Consider the following 18,501-nt stretch of genomic DNA (forward strand, 5'->3'; position numbering starts at 1 on the left):
TTTATAATTAGCAGAGCATTTTTGTTATTTATTGAACTGCTAGCATTTAAGCATGTCATTCTTTATAATGATTGTTTTCTTAAAATAATTGGGAAACATTTAGAAAGTGGCTATTAATTCTGCGTGATGCATCTTCATACGCAAAATTTATCTAATACTCATTGAGTTCTTGACTTTCCTATCGAGGGAGCAGTAGAGTTCAGAAATTCTGAAAATTTTGTCTAGAACATCACCTAAAATGGGTAAATGCTTGCTAATTTTGGTTTTGGATGGCTACATAAATCTGCCAATAATCTTTGAATATACTGACGTGCTTTAGAAGATATATTTAAAATTAATTTTAGAATAAATTTCAAATGTTCAACCGTAATATTATAGGGGTTTTATGATGACAAAGCCCAGCTAGAATTTTTGTGGTTATGTTCACTGAAATTTAATAGATCCAAATGCAAAACCTAATAAAAACTTAATTAATTCTCAGACAAAAGAAAGAGACTTGTATGAAATAATAGACATAAAATACTATAATAAAAAAAATAATACTTTTAAATCTTAGTTAACTGTTTCTAATTTGATACCTAATTAATATCCAGTGTAACGGAACACAGATCATGAATTTCACTTGTGTGTAATTATTTTTAGACTGTTTGCAAGGCTTTTGACATTGTCTCCCATAAAACACTCATAGGTGAGCTTGGGAAGTGTGGGTTAGATGAGTCAATAGTGAGGCGGATTGAGGAGGGCCTGGATGGCAGAGCTCAGAGAGTTGCGATTGGTGGTGCAGGTTAGAAGCCTGAAGCTAGCGGTATTCCAGTCCTGTTCAACATATTCATCAATGACCTGGATAAGGGGACTGAGTGTACGTTCACGCGTTTGCTGATTTATACAAAACTGGGAGAATTGTCTGATACACTAGGAGGCTGTGCTGCCATTCAGTGAGACCTGGACAGCCTGGGAAGTTAGGCAGAGAGTAACCTCCCGAAGTTCAACAAAGGCAGTTGTACAGTTCTGCACCTAGGGAGGAACAACCCTATGCACCATCACAGGTTAGGGGCTGACCTGCTGGAAAGGACCTCTGGAGAAGGACTTGTGAGTCCTGGTAGACAATGAAGCTAATCATGAGTGAGCAATGTGCCCTTGTGGCCAAGAAGGCGAATGGTATCCTGGGGTACCTGAAGAAGATTGAAACGAGCAGGTCAAGGGAGCTTATCCTCCCTCTCTACTCTGCCCTAGTGTGGTCACATCTGGTGTACTGTGTCCAGTTCTGGTCTCCTCAGTTCAAGAAAGACAAGAAACTACTGGAGAGAGTCTGGTGGAAGGCCATGAAGATGATCAGGAGACTGGAGCATCTCTCTCTCATGAGGAGAGGCTGAGTGAGCTGCGCCTGTTTAGCCTGGAAAAGGGAAGACTGAGAGGGGATCTTATCAATGCTTATAGATACCTGTGACAGGACATGGGACAAAAGTGCACAAACTGCAGCACAGGAAGTTTCATCTGAACATGAGGAAAAACAACTTTATTGTGAAGGTGACAGAGCACTGGAACAGGCTGCCCAAGAGAGGTTGTCAAATCTCCTTCTCTTGAGACATTCAACCTGCGTGGACGTGTTCCTCTGCAGCCTGCCATAGGTGAACCTACTTTAGCAGGGGGGCTTGGACTACATTATCTCCAGAGGTCCCTTCCAACCCCTACTATTCTGTGATTCTGTGATTCTTTCATTACGAGAGTTTTGTCAAGCTTGTGGAGGAGGTATGAAAAAGTTTTGCAGCCTCTCCATTTTACTCTGACACACTGACTTGGTCTGTAAACCAAAATGACAAGAAGCAATGAGGAATGTGTGTTACTAGTTCTCGAATGTTTCAAGAATTAAAGAGAAATAAAGAAACAAAGATCTTTGTTTCAAGAAATAGGTGTTAGAGGGACTTCCTAAAAGTTTGCTGATAATACTTCCATTTCCACTTTACAAACAGAATAAGCAGTAATCAGCTGTTCTGATTTATTTATTTTTATATTACCTCATGGAAAGGGTTGTCAAGAGTTGGAACAGGCTGCCCAGGGAAGTGGCTGAGTCACTGTCCACAAGATGTGGCACTTAGGGACATGGTTTAGCAGTGAACTTGGCAGTGTTAAGTTTATGGTTGCACTCGATGACCTTCAAGGTCTTTTCCAACCTAATGTATTCTGTGATTCTGTGTGTTTCTGTTTTACATCTGTACTTGGCCCAGGCAACAAAGCAGGAATGTAAGTCTGTTCACTGTGCATTTATTGCACTTGTTTTTTATTACTTTTTTTTCCCTAATTAGTTTCTTTTTAAATACATGCAGCTCTAGAGACAATGTTTGAATAAAGCTACTTTCAAATAAATCCTATGAAGACAACAAATTTTAAATATGGAAAGTAGTCCAGTGATTTTGCTTTTTTGATGGCTATGTCCAAACAATATGATAGATTCTCAAAGCTGCAGCAGTAGGCCTGAAATAAGACAGTTTTAATCTTAGTGATCAATAACTAAGAAATTAATTGGACTGGCTTCATAGTACATAGGACGTAAAAGAGGCAGCAGAGGGAGCTGGAAGGAAAGGAAACCGTATTTGCAGCTGGAAGCCCTGTTGACAACTTGGCAATTTCAAGTGTGTGAACATGTCTATTCTTTCTTCTTGAGTTTCAGTCTCTTTTAGGGAATAGAAGTGAAGTGAAGGAGGAATTTACTTTTTATACTTTAGAATCATAGGAATTTTTGTGTAACAAAAATATTAAAAAAATATAACGTGGGTAAATGCTCCCGTGCCCGCAGGGAAGAAAAATAAAAAGGCAGAAAGAAGAAAATAGATAATTTTGAGACTTATAATACAAGACATCAGTCATGAAAAGGAGTCTTTTACTAATACTTAGTAATGGACTTCACAACTGTATGTGTTATTGTCAGAATACAGAAAATAATGTGTAAAAGGAGACAGTTAAAATAAGTAAGCTGTAGCATCCTCTATTTTCTAGGACAGCTTAAAGTAAGTTTCACGGGATTAGATGAAACAGCTAAGTAAAAGCTGTCTTAGGATAGTAGAAGGTGGACAACAATTTGAAAACAAGTCATCCCTTTTAGTAATTATTTATTTTAGCAATATTAAGCAATTTTTTCAGGTTTATGTATAAATCTTATTTCTAGAAGTAGCTACAGTAATCCCTTTTGTCCATCATTTTATAATTAATGCATGTTATTATAATGCAATTTCAGGCATATGCTATCTCAGTCATCATTAGCATTCTTTTACCGTTATTTTGCTTTTTGATTCTGTAGGTTATGTTTTGAAGCTGTATCTCAGACTTCTCCTATTACCTTGCACCTCTTTCTGAGAAATTTATTTGCTATTTGTGATATTAATGTCATGGAAGGAGGACTCTTCTGCGATTCCATCTCTTCCAATGAGATGCTTTATAAGGAACAAGTATGTGTGGCTTAAAATAACGTACGGGATTGGATTTTACTTTTTTGATCAGCTGTATTTCATCATTGCAAGATAAACATTGTAATGTATTAATCCTATTTACAGAAAATTACATTTTCTGTGAGTTATCTGATCTTCCTTTCTGAAGTATGTTGGTTAATTTGTATCCTGGTGGAAAGAAGGTTTCTGAATTAGTTATTGTCTAATTCAAACCCCACTGTTTCCATCTGAAGATGGGTTTTTCTTGACCTCAGTAGACTATAATTTAAGAAAGAAGTATAATCATTATTAATTTTGTCCTGCTAAGAAGCACCCTGGATTTTCAATTTTAAACATTTCTACTATTTAATACATATATTTTAATTAATATTGAACTTCTACAGGGTTTCATGGTTTTAGTATACTGTTTCTTTTATATCTTTTATCTATTTCAGACTTTCTTATAGCATAATAAACATGTTACCTACACAAAACCCCTTTCTTTTTTATTTGGATAGTCAAACTTTCCCTCCTGCATTATACATGCCTATTCTACTCTTCTTTCCTGCAGTATTTGTCTCATAAAAATGGGAATGGTTGATTACTCAGTGACTTTACTGGATCTGCTCACACATGCAAATACTGCAGCAGATAACTGGAAGGGAAAGGAAGGAACTGTTATCTTCCCCTTGCCTAGTCTGAGAGTGTAGCATGGAAAATTTCCATTCCACGCAGTATGAGGTTGTTAACCGGGCTTTGTAAATTAGATGGATACATTCAGAGGGCACAATTAGGTCCATAACAATTATTTCTTTTAGTATTATGAATAATGTTGCCTTTGTTTATATACTTCTAACAGGTGTCAATGTAAATTAATTTTTAAACTTTTATCTTACTTACTCCTTACATGGCTTTTTAAACTGCAATAACATTTGTCTCCTTTCACTGATTTGTAAAAACAGAATGTGTTTTTCTTTTACAGGTTTCTAGATTAGCAGAATGTGAAAGAATGACTGTGGCCATTGAACTTAGCAATTGGTTGAATGATGCAAATTATACCCTGCAGTCTGTTGTACAATGTTATGGTCTCCTTGCTCCAATTATTTATCACAAGATTTCTTCAGTGCCAGTAGCTCAGGTGAGAGCATTTTAAGACAAAGCAGCTTACATCCTGTCATGACAGTGATTCAAATTAAACTAATAATGGAATTTACAGTGGGAATATAAATATCTAGGCTTTGAGTTCTTAGTAGCTGATGAAAGAAAAGTCTTTTATGGTTTTATGTGTTCCCAATGCGTATATATTCAGTGTCAGCCACCCAGATCCTGAGCTGAGATGTATTAAGTAACTGCATATTGTAGTTTGAGGTAAATTGGAGTCAGTTCTGTGCCTAACTGAGTTGCTGTAAGTAACTTAATTTCTCTGAAAACTAACTGCATCTTTTTGAGACAGTGTTTCTAAAGTGATAACACAGGACATTGGTATCCAAAAAGGCCAATGCTTATACTTAACCAAGGCCATCCTCAAGCTGGCAGAACAGAGTTGCACCTGCGAGGAGGGGCCGATACGGCAAGTGTTCCTAAACTGACCAACAGAGTATTCCATCCCATGTACATCATACTTGGTATAAAGTTGAGAGATCACGAGGGTCTCTCTTCTGTGATGGCCAACATCCAGTGAAGACCTTGTCTGTCTGGTTGCTCCTTATCCAACATTCCTGCAATCCTGAATCCGGTTCCTGAGCTCAGCTCCCTCCTAGCTGTGGATCCTTTCCCTTGTGTCTGCTCTGCAGCATTTGTGGTGACATATAGTCATCGAGGGCTGGGGGCGCAGTCTCATATATTTGTTTATATTTGATTACTTTCTAATTATTTTCATTGTTATCATTATCATTATCATTTAATTAAACCTGCAGTTCTAGTTTCCAACCCATAAGTCTTTTTCCACTTCCTTTTCACCAAGGTGGGGTGGGGGGAGTCCTTTGGAAACTCAACTGCACGATTTTTAGCTGCCGAAATTTGGCCGGGTATGGCTAAACCGTGACACTGCAGAATATTCTGCAGGATGATTTATTGGTGTTTTTAAACTATAGTAGAATCTACAATGTAACTTCTACTTGAATGCTGTTTGCAGATGGCAATTTTGAGGAAAGAAAAGCAGCATTTGCCTATGGCTTTTTATGGAATGTTTGCTTCATATACATTTTTCTTTTCTTCTTAGAAAATGGAAGACTGTTTTAAAAAGGGTTAGCCTCTTACTTAAGAATCATAGACTAGTTTGGGTTGGAAGAGACCTTAAAGATCATCCAGCTCCAATCCCCCTGTGATGGGCAGGGACATCCCACTAAGTCAAACTGCCCAAGGCCCCATCCAACCTGGCCTTGAACACCTCCAGGGATGGGGCATCCACAGCTTCACTGGGCAATCTGTTCCCACTGTAGCCAAATTGCTGGTTCATTTTTCTTTCATTTAAAATTCTGAACAGCTCGATATATATTTTTAAGTAGCCCTCTACCAGGAGGTAGAGTGAGAGTCACCTCACTGAATTAAGTATTCTTTCATGTTAATTGAATTAGCAGAAATATCCATCATGTATCTGTAATTTAGTTGTTGGTGATTTTATGTGAACAAGGCATTTATTCAAAGGGCTGTGGTTGAAATCTTGACACTTATATTCAATGGAAATTTTATTATTGTTTTTTGTAGTGCTGGCATTTCATCCTATCCATTAGACTTCAAAGTATTTTTAAAGTTCACCATCAAATAAAATAGGTTGTAGAAAGGTACCAGCTTGTAAGTGTGTTGCAGACTCCAAATTTTGTTTTAACCCTTGTATTTACAGATCCTCATTAAGTGCTTGGCTGTCCTTCAAGAAATTCCAAGTGCTACTTTGCAGAGGAGGGAGACAGGATGTTATGAGAGTATTCAGCATATGATAGCTTGTGCTTCATTTTATACAGCAAAGGTATAGTGTGTATTATTGTGCTTACAGCTTGGTTTAAGATATACCTCTTGCCATTTAGAGAAGAAAAAGATTCAGTAAGCTCACCTTCAGAGTGGTTTCTTAGAGATATTGCGCTCTTAAATAGTAAAGGTATAGAAATATAGACTGTAATTATTAGTTTATGACATGAAATCTGTATTTTATATAATTGTGTGTATTTTTACATTTAGGGTAGTGCTATTTTCAGTAAGGCCTATGTATAATATATATTACAAATTTAGAAGTTTATTTACTGCAAATAGACCATATTTGTAATTTTAATCAGATTAGCATATCTACTTACTTGCTAATTTGCCATATTTGTAGTTTTAATCAGATTAGCACATCTGGTTTGTTTGCTAAGTAGTTACAAGACTTTATACTGTTTAGTTCCATGTGCTGGCAGGAACATAAACACCATGACTTTTAACCATAATATATATCCATAGATCACATTTATGATTCAGATACTCAGCCTGTTTAGTGGGATAAGGAGAAACATGGTACTGATAGGATTTTTTTCCTCACTTATATAGCTGTGCTAGAATTAAATACCCACCATCACAAAAGTATGGTGCTCAAAAAGTCAGCTTTCCTCTAGCTTTCAGTAGAACTCAGCTAAGTGCTCATACTGAAGCTGTGTTGATGTTTTGAGGGATTTCCCTGTGTTGGTGATGCCTCACCCCAGTCTTTATAGCAGCAGGATCTCTATGCTTACCTCACAAAACCAGGTCAGTGTCAGATACCCTTAAAAGTGTGCTGCGAGAAGAATGGGTTTTCATTCTTTCTATAAAGGTGAGCATTTTAAGCCTTAGAGTTGTCATTTTCTTTGTATGAATCAACTATGTCACGGCTGTAAGGGCAGTGTCGGAGCACGGGGAGGGCTGGGGAGGCAGGAGCCAAGGGCAATGCCATGGCTGGTGGGACAGCACCTGGCAGTCAGGTTCAACCAGGAGTCCAGATCATTGAGTTTGAGGTGTTGAGACAGGTCTGAGCTGAAACCAGGAAGTCAATCTGCAGGTTGGGGTCAAGTCTGGTGAGGGTAGCTAGAGTCATGCACAACCCAGCAGGCTGCTCCGTCGTAATGGAAGCACTCTGAGGTCGAGCTGAGAAGTCAGACCACGGGTCAGGTGTCCAGAGCTGTGGATTCATTGCCAGGCCCAGACATGGCTTGGAGCATGCTGGACACCAGCATTTCTGCCCCGTAAGAGCTGGCAGGGACTGTGGGCTTTGAACTGAAAGGAAGCTTCTGTCTCTGTGGGGCAGTGCCAAGGTGGAGGCTATCAAGGCCAGCAAAGCCTATTGAATACTGAAAACTTGAAATGCTTCAGGAATGCTGAAAATAATGTTTATTTGTTGTTGGATTCCCCAGCTAAATAACTGTCTGCTTGTACTGCTGAGGGTTTTTTTTCGCCTTAGAGATGGCATTTCAACAGAACAGCAATACAGAATAGCAAATCGAATGAGTGAATCACAAATGCTTCTGATTAATCCATGTTATATGGCTTTCTGTGAGCTACAGTCAAGCCATGTACTGTACTTATCCTAAAGTAAGCTATACACTTATTTTGTGTATCCCAAAGACAAACATCCTAACATGAAGTTACCTTGAATACATTAGAAGCACTTTGGCCTTCAGAGCTCTATCTAAAGAAGATAAAGCCATCTAAAAACCTTCCCTACGCTGTTCATTTATAAATTTCATAATTTTAAAAACATATTTCACCACTCCTTTCACTAATACAGTTGGGATTTTCAAATATGCACTTGATACCAGATGGGTAAATGAGGGTCATTTACTTTCCCTTAATATTCTTTGATAGCAGTACTGCTTGAGAACACAGAGAATGTCAATCACAGCAATAGATACTCTAGTTAAGTCTTTCTCTTCTCTGAGGGATAGTTTAAACAGAAGTAGAACATATATAACATATCTGCAACTGCAATTATTTTACAGGTCTATAGCCCTGTGGTTTTTTAATGAAAGGAAACTTAAGAATTGAGTAATTAATTTCTATTTATAATCTTCATGCATTTTGACAATTTTAAGTAGACAATAAAGAAATATTGCATGTTATGAAAAGCAAAATTATATAACTGATGATTCTTTAATAGGTATTACGTTTGTGGAAAGAATATGAACTAGCAGTAATTGTTGTTAACTACGGGAAAAAATTGTTGGATTCCTCACCAACCACCTCACCCTGCCTGTCAGAAGCTATGAAAACAGAAGAAACAAACACTAAAAAGAAAGTTAAAGTAATTGCTCTGATTTTTACTTTTTGTTTTCTCTAAATACTGTGCTCTATTATTTTGAAGACTACATTTATTAACTTTTTGTTTTAGAAGTGGTTGTGTGGACTAAGAATTTCCTTGCAGAATAAGAGTTCCCAAAATACAGCTCGGAGGCTTCTATTTAATTGTAGCCATCTCTGTTAAGACCATTTGCAGACTGCAGTGGGTGCAGGGTCTTATCATGTTGAACTGGAGAAAGGCTAGCAATATTATAGTTCAGAGCCATGAGGATCCTGCATATATTTATATAAATATCCCTGACTGATTTTCACATATAGTTTCCAGAAATACCTTATTAGACAGGAAAAAAAAAAAAAAGAATTGTATAAGTAAGCAAGGGCAAAAATATCCTAAAGAAACTTAGCATCTCATTTTGTGTAGCAGCTGCTTGAAACTGAGCTATAAGACAGTAACTTCAGAATTGTTTAGACTGAAAAATATTTCTCAGTGGAGCAAGAATTTTCAGCCTTAAAGATCTTAATACTTAAAAAGAGATGCAGCAGGTTGTGAGGATTTACTGCTGCTTAGAATACAAGTAAAGTGTTGGTTGTCCTTTCTTTTCTGTCCCTTTTTTTCTTGAAATAGTTTTAGAAGAGATATTACTGGAGATGAGATTTATAAAAGAGGTAAGAAAGCAGGAATAATTAGAGAGGAAGAAAGGAATCAGTGTAAGCATGAAAATGAGATATTAAAGAGAGGGACAAAAAGCCAATCCATTTGCGGGGAAGAATTTCTGGAAGAAAATTTGTAGGACGCTGATAGGATCCAGGACAAAATTTTCTCCATTGTTTATTGCTGAGTTTGTGTTAGCTGCTCCTAGCTTCATATGGAGAAAGAGAAAGGAATCTAAGATGGTAGGAACAATACAATGGCTTGAGCCGAGTAAGGCTGACTGAAAATGACATTTTCACTGAAGTTAAAAAAATAATAATCTTCTTTAAAGAGAAAGATTTTGATTTCTGTAGGCAGTAAATAATCTAAAAAAGATGATTTTTTTTCTGGAATTTTTTTTTCTCTAAAAATTTATTTGGTGGCAGAGCAACTCCATGCTTTCTTGGGGAGTCAGTCAAGAATGAATCATGGCGAGGTTTTTGAAGCTCTACTAAAAAAATTATGAACATCAATTTTATTTCATTTGAAAGAAAAATAAGACAATATTGATGAAATTATCAGAGACAGAATTAGGAGGCATGGGATCTAAGCTAAACTCCACTATTGACCTTCTGGTTTTAGTTAGGTAAAGTAAGTTTTCATAACTAAGTATTGGATATTTCAGACCACTTCTGCAAAGACATCCCATTTAGCTGCAGTGGAAAAAGCAAAAGAAAATTTAAGTGCTCTTGAATTAAATCTCCTCAGACTGACAGAACCAGGTGAGTGTACTATTAAAGCATTTCTTGTCTTTTTCTATGGAATTTTCTATTGTTTATTTGTAAAAACTATTTACCTAAGAACTACTTTTATTTCAGATATCTTCCAAGATAAATCATCCAAAATCATAATTTCAATGATCTTACTTATACCTGGTACTGATGTGTATTATGAATTTTAGTAACATTTTTCACCATTTCCACCAGGACACCCATTCTTTCTTAGAAAGGAATGGTAATTTTTATTCTATTCTGCAAAAATATGTGCTTTCCCAATCTGTGTAAATTTGGATCTATGTTATTTAGACTTGTTTTATCTCCCTAAATCAGAAAAGGAAGTGGCAAAGACCACTGTCCATTTATAGTATGTCTTACTGTCCTACCAGTGCTATCAGTAATGACCACTACAGGAATTTTTATTAGAGAAAAAACATCTTGAAGAAAGTTAACACAAATAGTAATTTTTGTAAAGGAATTTTGAGTATACTAGCATTTAACTATATTGTGGCTCAAGAATGAATATATCAGCTTTAAAATATTTTAGGGCCTAGGTTAAACAAGAATTTTCAGGCTAATAGTTGTGGCAAAGTTAGATGAATTAATAAGTTGGACTTACAAAGGACATTTGATTAGAACTGAAATCGCAGAGCCACTACTGAATTTTTTTTCCTTTAAATTTACATGGCATCTTGTACTCTTTGTAGCCTGGATAGAATTAGAGAACAATTTAGGCTAGAAGGCATGTATTCCAATCTCCTCCTCAAAACAGGTGCAATTAGATCAAGTTGTTCTGGGACTTGTCAAGTTTTTGACCTCTCTGAAGAAAGAGATTTTGCAACCTTTATGGCAACCTGTTCAATAGTTGACCACCCTCATGGTTAAAAAAGTTTTTTTTAATATCTATTTGGAATTTTCTGATTTCCAACTGCTGTCCGTTGCCTCTTGTGCTGTCAGTGATAACAGTCGGTCTCCACATTCTCTATTCCGTCTGTTAGGTTGGTGTAGACTCCTTTTAGCCTCCCCTTAAGATTAAACGAACCAAATTCTTTTAGCCTCTTCTTGCTTTGTCATGCACTCTAGCTCCTTATCATCTTGGTGGCTCTTCACTGGACTTACTCCAGTATGTCAGTGTCTTGTACTATAGTGTCCAAAACAAACCAGTAATCTAGATGTGGTCTCAACCGCTAAATCGAGGGTAATAATTACTTCCCTTGACCTGCTGTCCATGCTGTTTCTAATACAGCCCAGTGCACAACTGGTGTTTGCTGCAAGGGCATGCTGCTGGCTGATTTTGTGGTTATTGTCCATCACCTCTGTTTTTATGAATTTGTCTTAGGAAAAAAAAGAATTTCTGTAATACATAGGACAAAAACAGTGAAGCAAAATTCCATTCATCTATGGACTGCTGATTTATTTTTTGTTGCTGACATTGGTGCCTGCATTCCTACAGAATGAATGAATTCTTTAAGTTAATTGAAAGTTACATTGATTACATAATAAAATTATGCTCTATTCTTACTTAATAGAAAGGGAAATTTATGGGCTGATCAGTTAGAGAAGAATGCATTTTCAGTAACTGGCATATGCTTCGTAGCTGGTCTGCTCAGTTACTGAAACAGCACATTTGTCAATAAGTTTCAGCATAAAAATTGAGGAGGAGTCTTTTGCTGAGGCCATGCAGAACAAGTAACAAAGTTTACAGCTGTCCTTGGAAATATTAGGAGTGTAAGTGATTTAGGACAATGTGCACACTTTGTAGGGTATGCTGTTAAAAATATTTTGGAAAAAATCCTGTAGGAAAGTACTTATAATTGCATCAGCATTGAACATTTTATTGTTGATAGTCTATGAGAAAGAAGAAAAAGAGCTGAATCTGTCTTTTTCTTAAAAAAATGAGTAAACTAAAATATTTTGTACACAGTACAACTTAAATTCTGAAATTTCAGATGTTTTCCCTTTTTAACAATTTTGGGATGTGTTCTTTGTGAAATACTATTTTGAAGCAATATTTTTTTTTCACTTGTCAAACAGGAGAGGGAACTAATAATAGGTGTAACTTGTCCTAAAAAGAATGTAAAAGAAAATCTGCTTGTCCTGCTGACTGTCCTGTTTTCTTAGGCATTATTTGCATTCAACAGACTTCAACTGACTGCTGCCACTGGAGAATGTTGCTATTGATCCAGTATCACAACTGGTTGTTACAGACTGCATTTTTAATCTCACTTTTTGTCCGAGACTAGTTGCATTGATCTTTTTCAACCACTGAACCTGCCTAAGCACAAAATTTGTAGGTTCTGTTTCTTTATTAAGGCAAAATAGCAACTAGCACATACAGTGTTTTGGGGCTCATTAGTTTGTAACATGAATGTGTTTAGCTTTCAGATGCTTGAATACAAGTTATTGTTCTCCTATGCATTATGTATACTATGTACATCTCCTGTAGACTATATATACTACTACATCTCATATATTATTTTAGGATATAAATATTGATATTTGTATAGATGTATTTATACAATTCTGTAAGTGAAGAAAAAAGTATTATGCCTACTTATCCAATTCATATACTGAACATGTATGTAAACAGTAGTCACTAGCAGCATCAAGTGCTCAGTTCATGCTTTATATCTTTAAATACCATTTTTGGACAAGTCCTTACTGCACATCTTCCTCCAGAGATCATTTATATGGACTTTTGTTAGACCTCTGATGAACTCCAGACACTCTGCTCATTAGTCTAGTAGCTGGAAGTTCATCAGTCACATCTGTAAGCTCTTCATTATTTAGAGTGGCACAGCTGCTTATGTTAGAAGCAAAGAACAAGCTTTTGAATTTCTCTCTGGATAGCAGTGAGAGATTTAAAAGCAAACTCTGCACTAAAGAAGGATTTTTCTAGTCTTCACTTGTGATTCCAGGTAGAGTTTCTATTGTACACTATCACTGCTTATCATAATGGATTTGGTTTGTTTATTGATGTAGCTTGTGGATCAGAGCTTACAGGACAAGAAGATTCTTTATTCCTCTACCCTGTAATTTCATGTTGGACATCAGACAGTGCTTACCAAGAAGGTAGGATAATTGGTGTTTATTTTAATTGTAAAGGGTTCTTTACTTCAGAAAACTGTCAGTAAAGCAATCTACTTCTTGCTTGGAATAAGCTCTTGGAAGCTTCTCTTCATTTTGTTCTCATCTATACAAAATCAAATAAAATACAGCATAAATAAGTTCCTAATACAGTCACATTTAGAAGTGTATGAAATAACTGCAATAAATTATTTTAGATGTTGATGTTAATTATATAAAATATGAATACTTCAAATAATTTGAATAATGTGTGTTTTCTAATAAACTTGAAAATTAGCCCATTTTTAAAAATTTCATCAACTTCTCAAAGATTGTTTGTGTGGAATGTTCTTTTTAAATTGAGATACCCCGTTTCCACATTAAATTATGTTACTGAAAGAGAATTTCATAAAAGTCCAAGTACATCTGTGTTTCTTAAAATAGGATTTAAGATTCTGGTATGTGGCCTTTGCCAGTGCCTTGTTTTTTTAAATACTGGTGTTCAATATAATCATAGAATCATAGAATAGTTTGGGTTGGAAGGGACCTTAAAGATCATCCAGTTCCAACCGCCCTTTCATGGGCAGGGACATCCTACTATATCAGGCTGCCCAAGGGCCCATCCAACCTGACCTTGAACACCTCCAGGGATGGGGCAGCCACATATTCCCTGGGCAAACTGTGCCAGTGCCTCACCACTCTCATAATGATGGAGACCAGCCTGTAAAATTAATATAGCTTTCAGATAGGATAAATGTTTTTATTCCTTGATGATAAAAAATGCTTTTCCTTCATCAGCATGCAGCATGACATAAATGTGCGCTGAATTCAGAAACCTGTTGCAACACAAGTACAATAAATGTGTTCATTATTTATTTCTTTATTGCAGTGATGAAATTCAAAGAGACACCACGTTTTCTTGAGTTCTTTGTTAAACTTTTGCACAAAATCCTGAATGAAGAGATGTTTCAATGTGTTCTGGAATGGGCAGGTGATGTGGAAATTTACTTGAAAAGGTAGATCTCCGTTATAGTAGTAGTGAATAACTACTATTTTGTTTTACCAGTGTCATAGTTACAGCAGAAACTATAAATTATTTTAATTGTAAAGGGTTCTTTACTTTAGAAAATTGTCAGTAAAGCAATCTACTTCTTGCTTGGAATAAGCTCTTGGAAACTTCTCTTCATTTTGTTCTCATTTATACAAAATCAAATAAAACATGGCTTAAATAAGTTCTTTGTAAATTGTAGCTGGTAGGAGTCTGATCTACAGCCATTTCCATGCCTCCTAATCTTCAGCAGTTCCATTAACACCAGTTTATATAGCTACAGAAAATATTGTATTGTGACCTTGTTTGTACATGGAAACTTCTCCCCTGGCTATGTCTGTTTAAAACTCCTGTCTATCACTAGCAATTTCCAGGATTTTCTTTTTTTTACAGACACCACTTTGTAATATGGCCATTTGCCATATTATTATGAGGCAGTGGGATAAGTATTCTGAGTTAACTCAAAAGCAAACTGACCAGGGCCTACCGTAGTGTCTGAAAAAAATTTGGTACTGAAAAGATAAGTGGAATCAAATTGAGGACATTTATCTAAAAGGATTGCAAAGAAATTCAACTACAATTTTATTAAAAAATGCACATTGGTATCTCTAAAATTTGAAAGGCAAATAATCAGTGAAAAGGAGATATACTATAGTGAACAGGAATTGCTGTTAGAAAAGACTAAAAGAATTGTATATGAAGAAGTTCTTTGTAGAATTCCAGAGTAGAATTATGGTAATGAAGCAAACTGGTTTGTTTTACTAGGAGTTAGGAAGGTCTGATACTTTTACCTATAAATTCAGATTTCTATAATAAATCTTGAAAATGAGCATGTCTTCATTTTGTAGGGGAAAAAGAAAAGAAAAACTGCTGAATTCCCATTCAAATAGGAATTACATGTGCTCTACCTGTTCCCAAAGATAACACTTTGACTATGAAAAGAATTTATGAACTTTAAGTATGAAAAGAATTTAACATGATGATGATGATGATGATGATGATTTTAACATTATTAACTTTTAGGAGGAATGATCACATTGTGTATGGAATTTCAACACAAGAAACAGGTTCTTCCACTTTGCCAGAAAGCATAGATAAAAGAAATACAGGAGATACGGAGTTTCAGAAAGTGAGTTTTACTTTTAAAAGGTCATGTATGTCTTTACTGGGTGACAGTACCATAAGCACAAAGTTAAATTTTTAAAAACTGTCTCAAAAACCTAAGGCAGAGACATGCATAATTTCTAAAATTCAGGGTACAAACTCCAGTCCTCAGCTCACCTCTGCACTCCTGGAGATGAAAAGCTGGCATGGGGTTTATCTGAAAGACCAACAATTGTGAAGTATTTGAGCCGAGTCAAAGCAATGCACTCCAAAACCAATGAAAGCTTGCCTTTCACCAACTCGCTTTAGAGAAAACAATATGTTAAAAGGGAATGACTTAGATACCATCACGTTAAGAAAGGGAAATCTATTTAAGCCTTTTTGTACAAAATGTTGTACTTGCATTTTTTCATGAGTAACTCCTTGTGCAGATACTGTAGTTGCACAATAAGGCTTTTTGTTCAGAATTATTTTTAGAATAAAATATTGCTTTTATTGAAAAGTAAGAATAATCTTAATGGATTTGTATTGTTTTGGAGAAAGCGTTTTCTCCCTCATAACCATCTAGTAATGCTGCTGGCATCTGAGATAGATAGATAGATAGATAGATAGATAGATAGATAGATAGATGGATAGGAAAAGAACTATCATTATTTTTGAGATGAAAAACAGTGTTGTGGGAAAGAAAATATTTGGGAACCTGGATGGCTTCTTATTGTCAGGCATTTGACAAATTCTTTCCAGAAAAATTGTAAAGCTTTCTGGCATATTATTTCTTTTTCTGTCTTATTTTGACAAACAGTTCCAGAATTTATTTTCTGTTTTGTTCCTGCATAATTCAAAGTGCTGTTTACCTTAAGTAATTGATACTGTAGGTATAAATAAGTATTTTAAGTGTATTTAAGATGTGCCTGGAATATTTTTTTTGAGATCTCTTCTTTAAAGAAACCAAAGGCATCAACTTCGAAGAAACCAGGAAAAGAAGCTTCAAGTCTTAATCGAAAAGGACAGAGTCTTAGACAGTATTTAATGAAACATCCAAACATAATGACATCTCCAGAAGCAGAAAGGTAAATGAAAATAAGTTGCCACGTTGATATGCAGAACCAAAATACGTTGACTGAAATTTAGTTTACAATTAAAAGTGTATTTAAAAACTTTCTTTCTATGAAAGGGATGAATTTGTGCACAGTTCACTCACTTTTCTGTTTTGGTTTGATATAATATTGACTTATATTCAAGAGAACAAAATCTGCCTCTTTTCTGTTTCAGAGAATAACTGTTGAAGATTTTGAAGTCTTTATTGATAATCAAAGACTGTGTTTCAGTTGTACTAATTTGAGAACGTTTGTAGAAATGCTATGTTAATTTGCATTCTATAATTTTTTTCAGACTATGTTAGGGAGCTTAGCTGTTAGAAATCAAATAAATAATGTTTGTTTGTTCCTGATGTTCGGGTAGTTTCAGAGTGATTTTTGTCATCCTTTTGCTAGTCTTTTTGGATTATCTGTTCTGTAGCTTTCAGGAAAATATTTCTTTTTAGAAACAAATGGAAATTCATTCTCCTCTTCTTTTGGAAGGTAATTATATATATTTGGATAACTTGCTAATAATAGTACCTTCTCGTCTAAAAGAATTTGTGCTATTCATTACCTCATGCTTTGGTCACTTATGCTTCCAGCAATTACGAAACAGAAAACCAGAAATATGTGAATGTAAGCAATCACATAACTGATTCTGAAAGTGTTTTAAATAATGAACCTCAAAAAATTCTTCCATATACTGTCTTCTAAATATTTACCTAAACTGTCAAATTTTCCTCCTTGACAGACCCCCCCCAACTTAACATGACTTTCATGGCTTTTAGTGGAAGAGGGGATGTTTAACTTATCCTGAGCTTTTTTTCTTTTTCAGCTACTTTTTTTGTATGTACATAATAATATTGCTGTATAATGTAATAATCATTGTAGATGGTGTACTGTTATGCCCAGCTTTAAAAGTGGAAAACAGGCAGAAAAATTATTTAGATTGATAAAGAGATTAATTTACAGTTTATTAAAAAGGAAAAATGAGATTTGTTTTCACTACAGCATTATATGTGTGCCAGGTAATACAGAATTGTTTGACCTGGCAGAGAAGCATAAAAAAAAAATAAAAATCTATGACTGGAAAATAAAGCCAGGCATCCACATTTGAAATAAAATGTTTTCTTCACATTGAGGATAATTAGCTATCAAAAAACAGCAATAAAAAGAATGATCCAGATTTACAGTGTAATAGTAGACCCTCCATCTCCTGAACAGACTGTGTGAAACACATTGTGTTTGCTATAATAATCTGTTTGGATGATTTAAGTACAAATAATTTCAAACACAGAGCTAAACTTTTGTAAATGCTAAGACAAATATCTTACGGAATTTTGTAAAATATAAGGTAGTATTTACAGTGTGTTAAGTGCACCTAAGGAGGAAAAGCACAATTGCTTTTCTTGACTGTAGCAAAAATACTCTTGCTAGAAATATGTCGTATGCTTCAGAGTTAATACAAGTCTGTGGATATGCAATGGGATACTTCTGTGGATCTTTATCATGATTTTCCTTTCTAGAGCTTCAGGAAAACAGTTTCATTTTTTTGCTACTTCATATATTTTGGTTTAGGAAAGAGTTGCAAAAAGTAGCTCGTCAGACCTTAGTGGTGCTGCTGAAACCAATTGTCAGTAATTACTTAAACCAAAAGATGTTTCATCAAACATGTCTTGAAGAGATGCCCTGGAGGTCTCAGATGAATATCTATCTGGCAATTTCACACTACAACTTATTTAGAAAGGAACTGGAAGAGCAATATAACATTGGAATTTGTGGTTCACAGCATCTGGACAGGTATATCTTACTGCATTATCAGTGACTGCTGTTAATGTAGATTATTGTGTTATTGCCATTAGTGCAAACATTGAATTACAATGCCATCAGTCAGTTTGTCATATGAAAAGTTCATCTTCCAAACGCAAATTAACTTTTACCATGTAAAAGATATTGTTTTCCATCATATGGGAGGCATCTTGCCCATTTTTGATTGCTCAGCTGACTGATCAGATGAAAGTTTGGAAATATATTATACTGTGCTATTTTTTGCTTCCTTATAACTTTTGGCTGTCACTCACCATTTCTGAATCCTAAAGCTCCTGGAAAGTAATCAAAACTTACTTTTGAGAAATTG

At 35.4% G+C, this 18,501-nt stretch overlaps 1 protein-coding gene across 1 annotated transcript in view; it reads left to right on the forward strand.

Annotated features, from left to right (window-relative positions):
• Nucleotides 1–18,501, forward strand: part of CFAP54 (cilia and flagella associated protein 54) — a 108,867-nt gene that overhangs the window by 37,520 nt on the left and 52,846 nt on the right. Inside the window, 10 exon segments of the mRNA XM_054067432.1 lie at nucleotides 3,296–3,443; nucleotides 4,405–4,560; nucleotides 6,265–6,387; nucleotides 8,521–8,664; nucleotides 9,977–10,073; nucleotides 13,050–13,139; nucleotides 14,023–14,149; nucleotides 15,205–15,310; nucleotides 16,216–16,369; nucleotides 17,948–18,164. Of these exon segments, the coding sequence (XP_053923407.1) occupies nucleotides 3,296–3,443; nucleotides 4,405–4,560; nucleotides 6,265–6,387; nucleotides 8,521–8,664; nucleotides 9,977–10,073; nucleotides 13,050–13,139; nucleotides 14,023–14,149; nucleotides 15,205–15,310; nucleotides 16,216–16,369; nucleotides 17,948–18,164 (1,362 nt within the window).

Source organism: Cuculus canorus, chromosome 1 (assembly GCF_017976375.1).
Source record: "Cuculus canorus isolate bCucCan1 chromosome 1, bCucCan1.pri, whole genome shotgun sequence".
NCBI classification, from domain to species: domain Eukaryota; kingdom Metazoa; phylum Chordata; class Aves; order Cuculiformes; family Cuculidae; genus Cuculus; species Cuculus canorus.